The sequence below is a fragment of the Nanorana parkeri genome, unplaced genomic scaffold, assembly GCF_000935625.1.
Source record: "Nanorana parkeri isolate BGI_ZX_2015 unplaced genomic scaffold, ASM93562v1 scaffold1390, whole genome shotgun sequence".
Taxonomy (NCBI): Eukaryota; Metazoa; Chordata; class Amphibia; order Anura; family Dicroglossidae; genus Nanorana; species Nanorana parkeri.
This window is the reverse complement of record NW_017307658.1, coordinates 153287-172937: the sequence shown is the minus strand read 5'-3', so window position 1 is coordinate 172937 and position 19651 is coordinate 153287. Positions and strand designations below refer to the sequence as shown.

Sequence of the window (19651 nt, the reverse complement as noted above, 5' to 3'; positions counted from 1 at the left end):
TATATATATTTATATATACATCAGATTTGTGAATTGATGTTCAAGTATCTGTCAGTGTAAAGGTCACAATTTATTAGGCAGCCCAAGACCTTTAAAAAAAAACGCTGAGTCAAGTCCCTGATACACAGTTGACTAGTTGCTATGGGCAGCAAAGGAAATAAATGTTCTCTATAACTAGACAACCAGGACATATAATTGATTCTATATTATCCACAAAGAGTTAACAGCACTCTCTCAACTAGGGTTGCCACCTTTCCAGGATTCACCCGGACGGTCCGGATCTTGATTGCTGTGTTTGGGTTTCATGGCAGCAGAAACCCGGACACAAGATGTCAGGCAGACAGGGGCAACCAAAAGTAAGAAAGGGGCTACTGGCCCACCACTGACTTCTCAACGGTAAAATGTACATATGAATAAGCCACGACTTATGTCTGCACGTCGCTACAGTGTTCGGGTTTAGTTTGAAGAAAAGGTGGCAACCCTACTTTCAACCCTGCAGCAGTAGCTCTCAGTGCCCGTACCTGCTCTCAATAGTAGTCTATGTCCACCCTCTCTGTGCAGTAAGTAGCTTCTTCCTACCGAGAGATCACATGACCTTCCTCCAGGAGGCAAGCCTCATTCTGAAACCTTACCCCCTGATATCTTACCGGAAAGGTTTACTCAGAGTAAACGTTTCAGGGAGAAAATGCCTCTCTCGCGGACGTCAGGGAGCCGCTATCTAATAGAGGGAGACTCCCTGAACATCAGGGAGACTTGAGATCCCTGCGTTTCAGTTTTGCCAGTTGCCAGTTGTGCTTTTTATTTTGGAGGCATCGGTTGCCTAATGTTTTATGGTGCATGGGCTTAATAACTACTATGACCTTAGTGCCTTTTGTTTATTTTTGCTACATGTAGAATATTTTGCACTTTGGCTAATCCCATTAACAAACTCTATTCTGACTCCGATTGTTGTATTAGTGATTTATCTCTTGCTGAGACCTCTATGCCTGGCCTCTATAAGCAGATATAATCACTGCGGACAATCCTTATCAGATAGCTGAACTCACCAAATACCTTTTGCATCCACAAAGTACTTTATTCCGTGCAGCAGACAACAGGATACAGCAGATGAATGAATGAATTGGCGGTATTTAAGACGGTCAAAGATGATAATGTCTCCAAGCATGCAATGCAGATTAACATAGTTACATAGTATTTGAGGTTGAATAAAGACATAGTTCAACCTATTGCGTGTATGTATGTGATTCTGCATGTGTATGCGTGTGTTTGAGTCCCTGTGTGATCTTGTTCTTAAGAGTACCTGTACCCCTGAATGTTGCAGTCTCTGAGGAAATCGTCCAAATGCTTTTGGAAAGATTCAATACTCTCAGCTGAAATCACTGCTTGCAGGGAGTTCCAAACTCTAACCGCTCTAACTGAGAAGAAGCCCCTTCGCCCCTTGTGCTGAATTCTTTTCTCCACCAATTTTAGGTGGTGGTCCTGTTAGAAGCAGCCATGACACTAGAAAATGACTATGAAGAAGAAGGGTGGAGCATTACACACAAGGGAAATACATCATAGATGGGAGGGAACACAGAAAAACTTGTGCAATAACCAAAATTACCACAAGATGGCAGTATATAAATTTAGCCATACAATATCAATGAGAAAATGGCTTAAAGGAGAAGTATGAGGTGGGTGTTTTTCACTCACCTCATAGTTCTAGCCGACCTGTGACAATGAGACTGTCACAGGTCGGCTCAGTAGATCGGGAGGTGAGCGAACACATACCGACGTTCGTTCACCTCTTGATCCTGTCACAGCTCTCTGCCGTGACAGGGGAGGGGCTGTATTCCCCCCTCCCCACTCCGATCCGCCAGCGCTGACTGGTGGATCGGACGGGGGAGGGTACGGCTGGCTCTGCCTCTAGATAGGCAGAGCCAGCTGTCAGTCACGCAGTTGGGCGGATCCCGGCACAATTTCCGGGGTCCGCTTCAGTTGCGGCGTCTCAGTATACCGCGTGCTACAGCTCGCGGTATACTGAGCCTAGGGTGACGGGAGGACGCTAGTTTGTGTCCTCCCGTTACCCTAAGGAGAACTATGGGGAAAAGCCCTAACCCCATATTCTCCTTTAAGGAAAATAAACTATATAAATTCTCATTTCATGTTAATGTCAATATTAACTGTGGCTATGAATACAACTATTGTGGCAGCACAAACCAATTTTTGCATACCCCCTATTGCTTGTCTATAACGCCATTCCTTTGTATTGTATGTTGTTGTTTCTCATCATTTCTCTTGTCAGTTGTTGCTGTTCAAAAACTTTAATAAAATGTTTGTAAAAGAAAGCTGCAGATTTAAAAAGATTGAAACCAACTTTGGAAATTAAATGTACATGCTTGGATGAACTTTTAATGAATTTGCATCTACTTTAACATCTACCCCAGCCTGCTATGTGACACAATGAGGGTCTCATGTTAGTTCTTTTAGATTACATCTGATAGGTACCCCTTACCCTACTTTGCTAGCTGTTCAGTCTAGTTCACGACACTAAAGCAAACAAATTGCTCTGTCCGCCTTGGGAGGCCTTAGAATCCGCCGGCACACCCAGCATGCCTTGTACAATGATCATGCACCATAAAGCATTTCGCCCAGGGGAGCGTAAAGTAAACATGTCATCCCTTAATAACCTCTCCGACCCATTGTAAACTTGCTGAATCTGATAACATACTGTATGTAGGAAACAGGTTTAGTCACTGGAGGGAAACACATCTGCAAATATTGACTACGTACTTTAGCAATAAAATAGATCACAGAAGTAACACAGTAACACCTTCATTTATCAAAGTGTCAATATGTGTGATTGTAAAGACAAGGAAACGTTTATATGTGACTTGTCATTGAGTACAGCTGTGATACACGACAATGTATAAGAACGCATCGCAATAAAAAACAGCTGAAAGATTTTAACAAAGATCAGGTAGCCCTCGGGGGCAGGGCAGTCCTTACCATGTTGTTTTGAATTGTATTGTGATTGTAATGTCCTCCTTATATTGTAAAGCGCTGCGCACACTGTTGGCGCTATATAAATTTCGGTACAAATACACTGGTCTACAAGGAGAAAGCCTCGGAAACGAAAGTAGCTAAATTTTACTAGAATTGGGTCAACTAAAAATAATTCACAATGAGGGGGAATGGGCGATTATGCTCCATAACTTTTTCTGCAAAATGTGATATAGCAATGAGAACGGTGCCACACCAATCATTATAAATGTATCTTTTTATTGGTACCAATAACATAACTTTCCATTCATTTATTGGTTTTCATGCAACATTTTCAAGCTTTTTGCATGAAAAACTGACAAGCTCTAACATCAGATTACACGACGAGTTTCCATCTTTATTCAGTATCTAAACTGCGCTTTTTGGCTTTTCTTGTGAACTGCAGTAGGATCCAGTGCGGTACCTCATTTTCCGGGTGAGGCATTCCCCGCCCCCTGCCGGACGAAGCCCTGCCCCCGCCGGACAAAGCTCCACCCCCAAGCTAGTGTGAAGGGTCCCTCACCAACTAGCTGTCAAAAGCCAGATGCAGTGCTGCCTGTAATTAACAGGCAGCGCTTCGTCCATGACAGATTACACAGCGGGGAGGATTTCCTGATATGTAACCTGTAACAAGCCGCTCTGAATGGAGGAAAAGCTGTCAGCTTCAGACTTGAAGCTGACAGCTTTTTCCTTCATAATTCTAGGTGAGGCTCTGCCCCCACCTGCCAACCCTGGTAGGATCATCCCTGGAGAGATTCCATCAGTAATCGACAAGCACGGACGGACTCCATTTCCCTTGGTATCTTTTCTCCATGCCTGCGATATCCTGGTGGAACCTCTCCCCATGCTCTTCACTCACTGCCCCACAGTTCAAAGGGAAATAGTCTAAATGCAAGTGTAAGAAGTGAATTTTTAGTGACATGCTTGCACCAAGTGCTTTATAGGACCTAAGCAAATTTTCCACGTGTTTTTAATCATTTGCCTTGCTGTTCCCAAGAAACTCTGTTGCCACGGACATGAAGGCTTCCCACTAGGACAGCGAAAGGCATGGACTTTTTCTTCTTGTTAAGCCAATGAAGCAGATAAGTTGCACATGTAATGCAACAATAATGAGGGTCCCAACTCTTGTGCTGATCCCCTATTTTGCATCCAAAATGTAGGTGGTACGCCTTTATAACCACCGCCGTCATACTGCACTTTTGAGATGCAAATGTCACCTCGCCACAAATGTAGCAGCAGTTATCTGCGCTGTTTACACAGTTTCGAAGCATCTCGGCTTCTGAGGGAAAATATCACGCGACTGTTCCTTGGAAATGTTAGGCATAGGCAATGACACTTTCACAAGCCGCCAGATGTTACTGTATGATGCGTAGATCTGACCTAGACAAATGTACCTTGTAATAAAAGAACAATAAATGACACTTAATAATCTTTAGTCGCAAAGTGAAGATAAATGTATACACTTCCATGTGGTACCATTGTCATTGTTCTACCGAGAAGTTACGAGGCGTCATGATCATCAGACAACTCCCTCCCTTGTGGGCAAATACACTGAGTGGCCAGATTATTATGACCACCCCATCAGTACTTCGTTGGGCCACGAGATGACTCCACGAGATGACTTCGTTGGGCCGCCTCGTGACTCCAGGAGATGTTTAAAGGTGAATCGAGGAATCTGACACGGCACTGTTGCCCTTCTGTTGTCCCCCGTTCTGCCCTAACATTGACTAGTCTCTGACGGCCACAATTCGCCCGTTCAGACCCAGATTTTCGGCTGACAGTCCGGTCTTTAACAACAGCTGCTCTTGAACATGTAACGAATTCTGCTGTTTTGCTGATACTCGCTCCATGGCTCCGAGCGCCAACAATCATCCCACGTACAAAGGCTGTTACATCGCGTTGTTTCCCCGTATCTTCAGAAACAAATCACTTCTACTGTCGTGGTAACCAACCCGCTTCCCTATTTATAATGGTCCGGCCCTCTAGCAACTTCAGCGCCAAATTATAGCTAATTTGCCTACAAACGTCAGGTGGTCATAATAATCTGGCCACTCAGTGTATATAATAATCCGGCCACTCAGTGTATATAATAATCTGGCCACTCAGTGTATATAATAATCCAGCCACTCAGTGTATATAATAATCCAGCCACTCAGTGTATATAATAATCTGGCCACTCAGTGTATATAATAATCCGGCCACTCAGTGTATATAATAATCTGGCCACTCAGTGTATATAATAATCCAGCCACTCAGTGTATATAATAATCCAGCCACTCAGTGTATATAATAATCCAGCCACTCACTGTATATAATAATCCGGCCACTCTGTGTATATAATAATCCGGCCACTCGGTGTTTATAATAATCCGGCCACTCAGTGTATATAATAATCCGGCCACTCAGTGTATATAATAATCCGGCCACTCAGTGTATACTCGCCTGTGTATAAATCTTTATTGTGAAATATCTCGAAAACTTTAGCCAACCAACCAGGACCTTCATCACCTGTTTTCTAATTCTCCTCATCAAAATATGTAAGAATGAACACATTTTATCTCGGAGCTCGATCATTTCCCAAAATTTGTAGACCAGTGTAATAATAATAAAACCAAGGTGAGAGTAAAGCTGGCCATACGATTTTCATACGAACGTTCATATGAAAACAAATCATCAAAACATTCAATAATACCATTGGAGACTTGACGAATGTCTACTGGTCTATGGCCAACATGGTTTTCAGTTGATTGTTCATAGAAAAATTATAGAAAAGCAGTCTTCACCATCAACAGAAAAAAATAGACCATATAGCCAATAGTTTGTGGACACCTGACCATCACACCGATATGAGCTCGGTGGACAGTTCATTACAAAGCTGAGGAAATTAATAAAGAGTTGGGTCCCCTTTGTGGCTATAACACCTCTTAATACAGTATGTTGTTGATTTTGCATGTCATTTATTACATTGTAACCAATGTACTGTTTCTGTTAATGCATATCTTTTATTCTTTACCAATAAACGTTTATGCTAAAAAAAAAAACACCTCCACTATTCTGGGAAGACTTTCTACAAGATTGGGTGTCTGTGGGAATTGGTGCCCATGTGTGTGGTCAGGTATTGATGTTGGAGGAGACCTGGCTGACAATCAGCGTTCCAATTTATTCCACAGGTGTTCAGTAGGGTTGAGTTCAGAGCTCTGAGCAAATGACAGAAGCCTCCAACTTGTATCCAGGAAGACCACTGGTTCAGACAACTGGATCGTTCTTACGAAAGGTGCCAGCTTTAAAGTCCAGGGAGCACGTTGGCTGAGCCTTCTGATGCCTTTCAGCTAAATTTGAGGGCAGTCCTGGAGGCTCAAAGATCCTTCTGTGGACACCTCCAGGGTTGAGTGAAATTATTGTCAATTGTTATTGTCAATCAGGAGAGTTGCCTACATTGCCAATTAGGGGGAGCACCACAAGTATTTCCCTATTGCAGATCTCTTCAGAAACCCCTCTGTGGGCGGAACAACATGTGAAGATAGTAATAGCTTATTACCTCCCAAATGGGTACAGCAGACAAACTGAGCCATGAGTTCAGTAACCACAACGAATGGGGGGCAGGAATCCCATATATAGATATTAAAACAGGGCATGGGTTTTTACAGAAATGGAGCTGTTACGGTAATGGGGCAGAACCTACAAGCGTGGAGAGAGGTAGTCTGGGTTCACTCACCCAGAGACATAGGGACACTGTAATGGGAGCCACTGTAGTACTGAGAACTATAGGGAGCATGTCTATCATGTCTGACAAGCAACCTTGACCTTGGAGAACACCTTAAACAGAAGATACTATTATTGTAACCAGACCTATTAATGGCAAGTAAAGCTGCAGGAAAAGAGAGTTGTCGGAGTTATGTTCCCAGTTCAGCACTGTACACGGTATGTGAATTTACTCCCTGAAGCTGAGTTGAGCTTTAAAGGACACCTGCCCTTCTGCAAAGGAGACCTGGAAGAGAAGTGTGAACACCGAGGAGGAAAGCAAGGAGAGAGTTGGACCATGTACATTTGACATTGTAAAACTGAATGGATGCTTCCAGTGTTGCTGACAGGAAACAGGAAGTGCTTTTCCCTTTTTAATGCCATACAGGATTATACTACTCGGCTATGTGAATATCTATTCTTAACGAGAGCTGAAACAAATTGTTTTCTATCATGTATCCTAAACTTTTGTTTGTACACATGGTATACCTTTGTTATGCTTCCTATGAACTCAACAAAAATGTCTCAATACTTGTCGATATGCTGTATGGTACCAATAAAATGAATCCAATCACTATCCAAATCCTGCCGCCTTCACCTTCGTAACATCTCCAAACTATGCCCCTTCCTCACCAATGAAACCGCAAAACTACTCATCCACTGTCGGGTCCCGGTCCGGGCAGGTCAGGGTCCGGTCCGGGTGGCTCGTCAGCCTTGTCGGTTGCCGTCCCGCGGGAGTTGCCGTGTCCCGATCCAGGCCACTGTGCGGCGACATGCACAGAGGGGGCGTTCCGGCAGCGCTGCTAGGCCGCGCAGGCGCAGTCGCGGGTGCCCTGTGACCCAGCGGGGACCGCCACGCACGGTGTGACGCTAGGTTACTGCGCATGCGCGGATGACGTCATCACGTCGGCGCATGCGCGGTACGATGTGTCAGCCTATTTAAAGCAAAACAAACGACAAACGCACTCAACAATTTGTTACCAGTTGTACAGTAAGGTGCACACGAAATGGGCTTTGAACAGTAGAACAGTAGAAAGGCATCATGGCACACTCACAAACTAGCATGTAAAACAACTTGTCTCACCACTAAGGACAATGACAGAGGTTTGGATTCCAAAGCCCATTTCGTGTGCACCTTACTGTACAACTGGTAACAAATTGTTGAGTGCGTTTGTCGTTTGTTTTGCTTTACCGATTTGGTGCAGCGACGCAGCCAATAGCAGCAGAGGTGGGCGGAGGAACATACAGGCTGCCGAGGAGGATGTACGGCGATTCTTCTCGTCCTGTGCAGCAGCAGAGCAGAGCTGACAGGAGATCGTGGCTGCAACAGCGGCGGCCGCTTTTCAGGGGAATCAGCACGGGGGGGGGTCCCCCTGTAGCGACGCCTATGGTTCTAGTCCAGATTTTGACAAATTACCAGTGGGGCTGTATTAAACCGGAACACGGGTCGCAATTGGCCCGCGGGCCAGACTTTGGACATGACTGGTTTAGGCAGTGGGGCCTGGAAGAGGGACCTCACGAGAACCTCATTGAGTTCCTATTTATAATTCACTGAGCATGCTGGAGGTGACACAGGAAGCGGAAATTGAATAGTGGCGTCCTCCTTTTGGTTATACATTGCGGCAGGGATCTGTGAACCACAAGAGCAGACCAACAGAATTAAAAACATTCCAGAAGGTAACACAATTCACACGCATGTATAACAAATGTGTATTTAATGGTTTTATTAAAAATTCCGCTTTGAGAGGCATGTTTCACAGTGAGCCCATTTCTGACTCAATGGCAGAGAGGTCACATGACCCATTTCATTAACCGCCATTTCTTTATCCTCCGGCCGATGCAGACTGCCAGTTGATGGGCCACAGGTGGACAGGAGAGACAGTCCGACAGCAACAGAGTGTGCTGAGCCAAAAAAAAAAAAACATTTAAATGCTAGAAGCTGCCAAGAAATGCTGGAACTTGGTCCATAGTCAAGTTTCTCACCGGTGCCCCTTGGCCTGTAGACGGGCACAAGCACCGTACCCACAATCATTCGATTTCCAGGATACCCGTCGTCTCCTACCGGGTTGAACAATTTTCCGGAGCAGAATATTGTCTAAAAGCATTTTCTTGAAGGAATATTACACAGATGCCATCAGTTCATCGATGGAGTAACAGTGTTGGTCCGCATTTCAAAGGCTGGTGGGATTATGGGTAGTCCGGAGCAGCATACACATGCACACAAACTCAGGAGATCCTCTTGTGTAAGCTTTTATGGCTCATTCACACCTTTATGTTTGGTAGTTTTTTTTTTGTCTGATGGAAATGCACCAAAATGCAGGACAACGTGCAACAATCAATCCTTAACGCCTATGATAAGGCTGTGAAACGCGTCAGCGGAGATGTTACATTAGAGTTAACAATATAAAAGGTGCAATTCAGTGATTCTAATAAAGTAAATTGAAATGAAAAAAAAAAAAAAAAAGACACGGGATGTTTGTTCATGATTGCATAGAGGAGGCGGATCCCTTATTGGGCCAGGCACCCGTGGATGGTAGGCGCATGAAAGCTGCCTGGAGTGGTACAATTTGGAAAGGATTGGATGCCTTGACGTGTGAGTTAGCGCGCTCTGCAGTGCACTTTACATTGCACAATAACATCTTGTGGCGCACGCTGGCATGCCTTTTGATGCATCTCCATTGCTTTCAATAGAAATGGCAAAGGTACGGATCCAGCCTTAAAGAGACGCTGTCCCCCAGCCCATGCATGGTCCTCCGCCATCTTATACTCACCTTACCTGCACTTCCTCCTCCGCCAGTGCTAAAATCAGTGGGGTCAGCGACCCGGGGGATTGATTGGCTGCTAGGCCCAGGCACCGTCACATGACAGGTCATGCTCCTTCACAAGCAGGAGGGCCGGGTATGCTTACCAGCTGCAGAGGAGCAAGGAGCTTCGAAGGAGCACAGGTAAGGTAAGTATATGGAGGGGAAGGTCTCTGCAGACACACTGTCCCTGCGCCCACTATGGGCAAGGTGACAGGGTCTCCTTAAGCAGATGTGGACAAATAAATGCAGCCTTGAGGAGTCGGTTGGTGCAATCTAGGACCCAGCAGACACTTTCAAAGTGAAACAACAAGTGATACCTTCCTGAACCTGAACTCCAGGCAAATAACAAAGGACTAATATGTCTGTCCATCCAGTCCTAAGATCTACACAGCAAAGGCAGATGATACCGCTTTCTCCGTTACAGGGATAGGCTGTAGTAGGGACGCAGTGGGGTCCTCTCTCCACCCCAAGCCTGCTGACTGGACAGTGAAAGAGAAGGAAAATGCTGAGGTCATCCCTCTGCTCTCTCCTGCTATCACCATGTTTTTTGTCTCTCCATTTGCATAAAGCACACTAGATTGGCTCATTCTCTTGCAGTCTGAATGCTGCTGTGCAGGGAGTGTCATGACTAAGTTGTATTCAGGTATTTGCACGGCTTGGATTGATGCATGAGTGATTATAGAGCTGCATTCAGCTGTGTCTTTCATATCTGCCTGGATTTTAACTTCAGTGTGACTCATTTATGATATACAGGTGAAACTCGAATAATTAGAATATCGTGCAAAGTTCATTTATTTCACTAATGCAACTTATGCGGTGAAACTAATATATGAGAGAGACTCATTACATGCAAAGCAAGATAATTCAAGCCGTGATTTGGCACCATTGTGATGATTATGGCTTACAGCTCATGAAAACCCCAAGAACCCCAAATCCACAACCTCAAAAAAAGTAGATTATTACATGCAATCAATAAAACAAGGATTGTACATAGAACAATATCGGACCTCTGAAAAGTACAAGCATGCATATGTACTCAGTACTTGGTTTGGGCCCCTTTTGCAGCACTTACTGCAATTACTTTTGCACGATATTCTAATTATTCGAGTTTCACCTGTATATTTTATATATTGTATGTAGAGGACGGCAAGGCTGGGTCCTGGAAGGCAGGTATATATCACCGCTGATTGGATTGTGTTCCCTTTAAGGGCCACCAGAAGGTTAAAGGAGAACTATGGGGTCAGGGCTTTTCCCCATAGTTCTCCTTAGGGTAATGGGAGGACACAAACTAGCGTCCTCCCGTCACCCAAAGCTCAGTATACCGCGAGCTGTAGCTCTCTATATACTGAGACGCCGCAGCAGGGACGGATCCCGACATCACTGCGTGAGTGACAGCTGGCTCTGCCTATCTAGAGGCAGAGCCAGCTGTACCCGCCCCCTCCCCCGTCCGTTCCGCCAGTGCTGGAGGATCGGACAGAGGAGGGAGGGAACCCCTGCAGGGAGCCGTGACAGTCACGGCTCTCTGCATGGATAGATCGAGAAGTGAGCAAGCGACGCTATGTGTTCGCTCACTTCCCGATCTATTGAGCCGACGTGTGACAGTTTCATTGTCACACGTCGGCTCGAACTATGAGGCTGAGTGAAAATCACTCGCCTCATAGTTCTCCTTTAACCCTCTGGTGGCCCTTAAAGGGACCACAACCCAAACAGTGGTGATCTATACCTGCCTTCCAGGACCCAGCCTTGCCGTCCCCTACATTATATGCAGTCTAAACATTTAACACGGGATGCAACCATGAAACAGGATTCACAGAGCACTGCGGGTTTTCTAAACAGAGAAGCCGCAAGAGAAGGGGCAAAGTCCTACATATGATTCATTTTGCTGTTTGTGTAAGTTTCATCTTGAGCTACTGAGCTCTGTAAACAACAGGATCCATGGAGAGCTTGGAAAATGTATGGGAAAGGGGAATCAAAAATAAACTAAATTCAATATATTTTACATACCCGACTAAAATAGGCAAAGAAAAATATTATTTAGAATGTTGTTTTTATCGCCCGGATAATAAGAAAGAAAATATATGCAAAACTGAGGAAAATGTATTTTAAAAAAAACTAAATCTTAAAAATGTTACGCAGTAGGTGATCTACTGTTTCCTGGGACTGCCCGGATCGGGTCTAAAGCGAGAATGCAAACATTCCAGGTTTCAGACAGTCAGGATTCCTAAAAAAAAAACCCAATAATAAGATCAATACCAAAATGAATCTTCATTCCTGTTTATTTTGGCCTTTTTTATGGGTAAAAATGGAAGCACGCAGTCCTGGCCTGTATAAAAAATTGTCTGCTGGCACTTAGATTGGACCGAAGGCTTTTCAATTCATTTGTCCAGGCCTGACAAATGTCCTGAGCTAAAGCCTTCTGGGTATTAAAATCCAGTGGCTACCAGAGGGACCTCCAACCTTGAGGAGAAGGATACCTGGAGGATCTTGCAGAAGGACAAGAACAGGGATGTGTGGTGTCTGCACCCTGTACCCTGGTTGGCTAAGCAATGCTGAATCTGAAAACTCTGCACAATACTCTTTCAGGGCCCAGTCACACCATCGGCCGGCCGGCTCACTTTGTTTTGGGGCGGGAGGGGGCGTGGCGGTGCATTAAAGGAGAACTATGGGGTTAGGGCACAAACTAGCATCCTCCCGTCACCCAAAGCTCAGTAAACCGCAAGCTACCGCTCGCGATGTACTGAGACGCCACAGCCGGGACGGATCCCGACTTTACTGACAAGATCCACCCAGCTGGCTCTGCCTATCTAGAGGCAGAGCCAACTGTACCCGCCCCCTCCCCCGGTCAGTGCTAGAGGATCGGACAGGGGATGGGGGGAATCCCTGCAGTGAGCCGTGAGTGACAGTCACATCTTTCTGCCTGGACAGGATCGAGAAGTGAGCGAGCACCGGTATGTGTTCGCTCACTTCCCGATCTATTGAGCAGTTTCATTGTCACAGGTCGGCTAGAACTATGAGGCTGAGTGATTTTCACTCGCCTCATAGTTCTCCTTTAAACTCAATGGCACCGCAGCCACGCCCCCCGCCCGGTCCAGTGCGATCTGCAAAAAAATGCTACATGCACTATTTTTTGCAGATCGCACTGGACCGGAACGCAGGCACTAATGTGCCGCGCGTTTGGGTGCCGGCGATTACACCGGAGGGGGGGGGGTCGTAGTTGTGGTGGGTTCCATCGAGTTCAATGCACCACCACAACCCCTCCCGCCCCAAAACAAAGTGAGCCGGCCGGGTTGCGTTCCAGAGGCCGAACGCACTCTTGATGGTGTGATAGGCCCCTCACACAGAAATCTCCTTCTGCTGCTGCTCCACCATCCCACCAGGCAGTCCTGCACAGCTGCAAAGCATGTTTGGGGCCTCATAAGGCTCCCACTGGCCCATAAAGAAAACCAATATCAAGCCGCCTTCCATCAGTCTGTGATGCTTCCACAGCTCTATTAAAAACCAAGCGGACCGGAGCACTCCCACAGGCTGGCCTCTCCTAACACAAATTTGCCCCCTGGTGGGGCTCAATCAGTCATCAATGAGTCAGAGAAACCAAGCCTGTGGAATGTTCCGGTCCACTTGTACAAAATAGAATGGTGGAACCACCATAGACTGACGGAATGGGGAACAATATTGTATTGAATGCTCTTTCACAGTATTATACCAGAATGGCAAAAATTTCGGGACAATTGGCCATCATTCCTATGTGAGATTGCTCGGCATCCCATTTTGAAAACATGGGCATTCATATTGGGTTGCCCCCCAACCTCCCCCCCACCCTCAAGCATTAACAGCCTTCGTTCTTCTGTGAAGGTTTTTTCGCAAGGCTTTTGCATGTGTCTGTAGGAAAAAATTTGCCCATTCAGGAAAAAAGAGCATTTGTAAGGTAGTAATGTTGGATGAGAAGACCTGGTTCCCCATCAGCACTGCAATTCATCTTAAAAGGGGCTCAACAGTGCTCTGGGCAGGCACTCAAGTTCCTCCAAACCAAACCGATCAAACCGTGTCTTTATGTAGCTTACTTTGTGGAGAGCCTTGCTGGAACAGAAAAGGGCCATACCCCAAACTGTTGTCGCAAGGTTGGAAGCACACAAGTTGTCTAAAATACCTTTGCATACTGCAGTACTCACTGGAGACACCTGAATTCAATCATTGGGAGGGGTGTCCACAGAATTTTGGCCAGTAGGTGCGGTGGTCAGGTGTCTAAAAAAAAGTTTGGCCATGTAGAATTTTTATTTTATTTTACATTTAGTTTGGTCATTTGTCAAGTTCTTAAAATCCACAGATGGATTGTCACGGCCTGCTGTAGAATAAGGGAGTGAGTGTGTCACAGTCAACCCTGAGTCCAGGACAGTCATCTCTTCCTCTTTAGAGTAGCCAGGTATCAGTGTGTTGGATACAGTAGCAGGACTGCAGCAGGACCTCACTGAGTTCCAGGTAACTATGAGTCTGCCAGTTGGGAAGCAATGTGTGAGAGTTGAACACCTGAAGTTTAGGAGTACCCGTCTTGAGCAGGTCGTACAGACAACACCAGCGAGTCTGAAGAGCCACTCTGGTCCTGCGATTCAGGATGATCCCTCTTATAGTTTTCTTAATCCTTAGCTCTTTCAAAGATGGCAAATCCAAGTGGCTGAACACCAGCCCACGGCTCTGAGAAACATCCAAAACCTCCAAGGATTTCGATTCTATGGGGTAGGAGACGCCCAAGTCTTTCACTGGGACCAAAACCTGCAAGATCAAAGTCTTTAGTTTCGGGAGCGATCTGGTAAGTTCCTGCATGGTTTCCGGCTGGACGCTCTTGAAGACCCAGAAGTAGTTTAGCTCCAGCGTGTTCAGATGTTGGAAGTGCGTAAGAAGCGACACCGAGTGTTCAGACCAATCGAAAGGCATCTTCATGCGGCTCAGCTTCGGCGAAGTGCGAGTGAGCCGCTCGAAAAGAGTCTGAAAGCTGTTGAATTGGTCGGTCTTGGCCAGGCAGATCTGAGCCATGCTACCCGGAGGGTAGAAATCGAGAGGCTCTAAATGTGTCAGAGTCCAGTTCAACTCAAGTTCTTGTAGCTCCCCGCAATGAACGCTCTCTAGCAACTGGAGGAGAAAGTCCGCCCACTTAGTCCTCTGATCTCCTAAATCGAAACTAGCGCGGAGGACCAGTAGGCTGGCGCCTCGGGAAATGAGGTGGTAAGCATACTGGTGTACCCACTCCTTCCACCTTTCGAACTCCCTCACAGACACGAGCACCCCATCCATCCCCGAAAGGACGGCCCCGAGCCTCATGAAGTCCGCCACCCTCCAGAGCCGCGGAGTGCGCATCAGCTTGCTCCAGTCCGAGCACACCAAGGCCGCCGTGCACTTTTCTACTTCGGAGAGGAAAGTGAAGATGTGCAGCTGGCAGTCCACCGGCAGAAGATTGAATGGGAAGTAGCTTGGAGCCTTAATCCTGACCGCTTTCTGCCCCAATTTCACAGCGGAGGCCGGGGGGCCCTCAGGCGATGGCGAGTCTCCAGTTTCCGAAACCTCAGAAGAGTCTGAACGTAAGATCTTTCTTTCCCGAGACATTTTTACTTCACCCAGAGACTTCCCATACTAGAGTAACTCGGGTCATACCTGAAAATAAAGCACAAGAGATGATAAATGGCAATGGTCAGACAGAATGATAGATAATACCATAGTAGGGTGTTCCATTGGAAAGGTAAACTCTGGCCCTCCAGCCGTGGTGAAACTACAATTCCCATCATGTATCTGCAAGTCATGTCTGTGGCTGTCAAGAGCCTTGCAATGCCTCATGGGATTTGCAGCTGCACCACAGCTGGAGGGCCTGAGTTTGCCTACCCCGGATCTATAATATTCTTTTTTTTCCATAGTGAATATAAACTTTTTCTTCAGCAAATTATATTTTTAGAGTTTTGGCTAGAATGGGGAAGAGTTTAGATGTTTGGCTAATTTTTGGCTAATTTTCATTTCTGTACGAGACCCCATTGGGGAGATTTTACCTCATTTCCTGTCCCCTGTGGCACCTGCAGAAGATATGGGAGTTCGGTTGCCAATGGGACAGTAAGGCATAGAAAGCAATTTAAAAAAAAAAAATGTCCAACCCTTCCTCAGACCACTAAAAATGCTCCCGTTGGAAAGATTTCCCATCACTTCCTGTCCTGACACTGAAATTTAAGTGTTGGTGGAGCACTGGACACTAATGCACGCATGTACAGGGGGCGGCTTCCTCTAAAACAGTTGAACCTGATAGGCACTGTAGTAGTGATGCAAAATATGGTCAATAAGTGAGAGCGCCAACCAAGTCTAATACGTCAAGTGTATTTTTATTGGCCAATCTGAGTCACAGGAGAAGCCAATGTGTTTCAGGGGGGCTCACCCGTCCCCCTTCATCAGGGTCCATAGCTGCAAAATAAGAGACAAGGTAGCACACTGGACTGGGGTGAAATGGTTAAAAAGAACTGACCGCCAGGCTGGAACCTCGTGTCTGCGAGCTGTAATAAAAGGCAAGATTTAGCAACGCCACCTCAGTGACTCCATCACTGTGTAGATGAAGGACAAGTCGGTGTTCTATCGAATTCTCCAGCTCGTCGAGACCTCCAACTCCCGTCAGTGCGCCTACGAGGCCAACCATGAGAAGTATCAAGCTGTACAATCTGCGGCAGTGCGCCTGCAAGGGCACCCGATGCCACAAGCACCGACGGGAGTTGGAGAGCTCAATGATCATTTCTAAGCCGCAGAGGCGCACCTACGGCAAGAGGATTAGTCAACGAGGATTGCAAAAACTGTGACGGCTGGCGCATGCGCACTTGCGCCATCTCATCGAAATCTACAATGGATGTGACATCACAAGTTGGAGATCTCGACGAGTTAGCCACCTCGACAGAACATCGGCTCCATGCACACTGCTGGTAGCTCCACCCCCACCAAACCAGATCCCTCAGCCACAGTACCAGCTCAGGGGACCACACTGGACAACATACATCAGTGCTGTATGGAAGTCTCCACATTACGGACACAGGCTTCAACCCTTCCTGCTCTATCCAAAGCTAAATAAGCTTTGGCTTAGGCCTTTTTTTAGACCCTGTCTTACTGCCAACCTTATTATGCCTTGACTTCTCAACATTCTATGCTTGGACAATCAACATCTACACATTCCATGGTGGTTGGATGAAGGAGTCAGTGCTGCCTGTGTGGATATAAATGCTGGAGATGTTCCGGACACTCCTCAGAACTGAAGAAGTGCCTTGGAGAACCCAAGAAACGTCTTCAACATTACAGAACACGTCCAGTTGAATGTGACTATCTACTGCCAGCTCTACCATGACCTGGATACATGAGAAGCTTCACCGACCATCAGACCAAAGCCAACTGGATCAGTTTGCCCCAAAAAGAGTGGGACAAACCACCAGTTGAGAAGTGTAGACGTCTCATTCAGATCTACAGAAAGCACCCAAGTGCCCCAAGTTAGCTTTACAAAATATTGGTTTGGGGGACCATTAAAGAAGAACTATGGGGTAAGTGTTTTTCCCCATAGTTCTCCTAAGGGTCACGGGAGAGCACAAACTAGCGTCCTCCCGTGACCCAAAGCTCAGTATACCGCGAGCTACAGCTCACGGTATACTGAGAGCGCCACAGCTGGGACGCATCCCAACATTGCTGTCGAGATCCACCCAGATGCGTGATTGACAGCTGGCTCTGCCTATCTAGAGGCAGAGCCAGCTGTACCTGGGAATCCCTGCAGGGAGCTGAGTGACAGTCACAGCTCTCTGCAGGGACAGTATCGAGAAGTGAGCGAGCGATGGTATGTGTTCGCTCACTTCCCTATCTATTGAGCCGACGTCTGACAGTTTCATTGTCCCACGTCGGCTCGAACTATGAGGGTGAGTGAAAGTCACTGACCTCATAGTTCTCCTCTAATTATGTCCAGGCCAAAGTCAAGTGTCTCCTCTTTGGACACTCCCATCCAATGCCATGCCATTGGCTTATAAGGTGCCGTTGGGTAGCTGTGTCCTGTAGATATACGGAGGCACCATGTACGGTCAACCATCCTACTACTCCCAGGTGACAGGAGGCAGCAGCGCCTCGAATATCCCAAATATCTCTTTATTTACCACTTCAGCATGTAGGAGATCATTCCAGGTGATGTGCTTTGGACTTCAAATGAACGTTTAGGGACACGAAGCACGAAATATAACCCTTCCATTCTGATTTTTCATGCCCCCTGCTCTGAGGGTGGCCATCACGGGCCCGGGACAGTGTGGACATTGCTTTGTTTACAAACTGTCTGCAATGTGAATAACAAACCAGATTTTTTATTTTTTTTTACCTGATTTACCAATCACCATCCTTTATAGGGTTACCAATCTGACGTAACCACCCCGTAACACAGCGTCTCCATATTCTAGAAGGATGGTTGGCTTCCAGCTATATAAAGGCCAACAACTAGCATCTATAAACAGCACCTTCAATAGGGGCCACCCAGCCTCCAGCAACTACAGGGCTAGTACTCTTTATAGGGGGTCACGGGCCTCCAAATTCTAAAGGACCAAGCACTCCCTATGGGGGCCACCATCCTTGAAATTTGATATGGTCCACCACTCTCTATAGGGGCCACAAGCCTCCAACTACTATGGGGCACAGCACACTCTATAGGGGGGCAATGCCTTCCATTTTCTATAGGGTCCAGCACCCTCTATAGGGCCACCAGCATCCATTTGCTATAGAAACCAGCACCCTCTAACTTCTGTGGGGCCCAGGACAAGTTATTTAGGCTACCAGATCCAACTTCTATGAGGCCCAGGACCCGCTATACCAACTACTAGATCCAACTTCTATGAGGCCCAGGACCCGCTATACAGACTACTAGATCCAACTTCTATGGGGCCCAGCACTCTTAAAAGGGGTTACCAGCTTCCATGTTCTATAGGACCCAACATTCTCTATAGGGGACACCACCCTCTATATGGGTCACCAGCCTCCACCATCTAAATGGTCAACAACCTTTATAGGGGCCTCTGGCCTCCATCTGCCATAGGGCCCAGCACCCTCTATAGGAGTCAATACACTCCATGGACTACAGGGGTACCTGTCTCTGAAATCTATGGGGCCCAGCACCCTCTATAAGGATCAACAGGCTCCATGTTCTATAGGAATCCCGGCCTCTACGATCTATAGTGCCCAGGACTCTCTATATCCCTATGGGGAGGCTCACCCACCACCCTCAATTTGTTCCCCTTTGTATGAGGCCCCGCCCCTCCCCGCAAACACCGTACCGCTCTCATCTCCGCTCTGTCTTCCGTTGTCTCTAACCAATAAAGCTGTGTGAAAATAACCGGAACCTTAACAGTGGCCGAACAACGGCGGCCATCTTGGAACTCCCGGAATACTCGGCATCGCGCCGGAAACACGCTGGACGCCATGTTGGTACACTAGAAGTAGCCGGGAGCTGGGCGGAAGTCGACTCTAGTAATTGGAGGAGGAAGGTGGTGGGCTACATCTGTGTGTAAAAAAAACTCAGCGCGACCTTACACCGCCTGCATATCCACCCTGACATGATAGAGCTCCTTTCTTACCATACGGCTTCTATATTAAGGCCACACATCACTCTTAAATATCCCCATTAGCTGCTGCAAGGCTTCACATTAAGGCAGCACTCTACCCTTCCATGTAGTATTTCATTGTGTGGGGAACGCTGCTGCAGCCTTGGGGTGTCACCTGTCTGCCTAATATAACTGCTGCCTCCTAAAAATCCTTCTATCACTGTCTGTCATTCGGGGTCCGGGAGCGCGGACAGCAGCTTATGAATGAAACCTGCAAACTGGCTTCATTCATAAATATAATGTATGCACATTACCAATGTTACATTGTATTATAGAGCTCCCCCCCATTCATCTACATACGGACTCTGCACCACAGGAGCTGACAATCTAATGTCCCCCTCCACAGTCTCACACTATTATACATTAATATAGCTCTGACATATACCGCAGTGCTGTACAAAGAACACTGAGCTAGTCACATCAGTCTCTGTACAGAGGAGCTTACACTCTAATGCC

At 46.7% G+C, this 19651-nt stretch overlaps 1 protein-coding gene and 1 long non-coding RNA gene across 2 annotated transcripts in view; both read right to left on the bottom strand.

The window, feature by feature from the left end:
• Positions 1–13940: 13940 nt before the first annotated feature.
• Positions 13941–15161, bottom strand: LOC108798051. The gene has a single exon (XM_018569760.1). The coding sequence runs from the start codon at positions 15159–15161 to the stop codon at positions 13974–13976; it is 1188 nt and encodes a 395-aa protein (XP_018425262.1). The 3' UTR covers positions 13941–13973.
• Positions 15162–16640: 1479 nt separating this feature from the next.
• LOC108798055 overlaps positions 16641–19651 on the bottom strand; it is a 4745-nt gene continuing 1734 nt past the window's right edge. Inside the window, exons 2-3 of the long non-coding RNA XR_001941925.1 lie at positions 19540–19542; positions 16641–16651 (exon numbers count right to left, since the gene is read on the bottom strand). This is a non-coding gene — a long non-coding RNA (uncharacterized LOC108798055). The remainder of the gene's footprint in view (positions 16652–19539; positions 19543–19651) is intronic.

What these genes read in the sequence shown, in the direction of transcription:
- LOC108798051 (XM_018569760.1), bottom strand. Translation starts at nt 15,161, where the DNA reads ATGTCTCGGGAAAGAAAGATCTTACGTTCAGACTCTTCTGAGGTTTCG.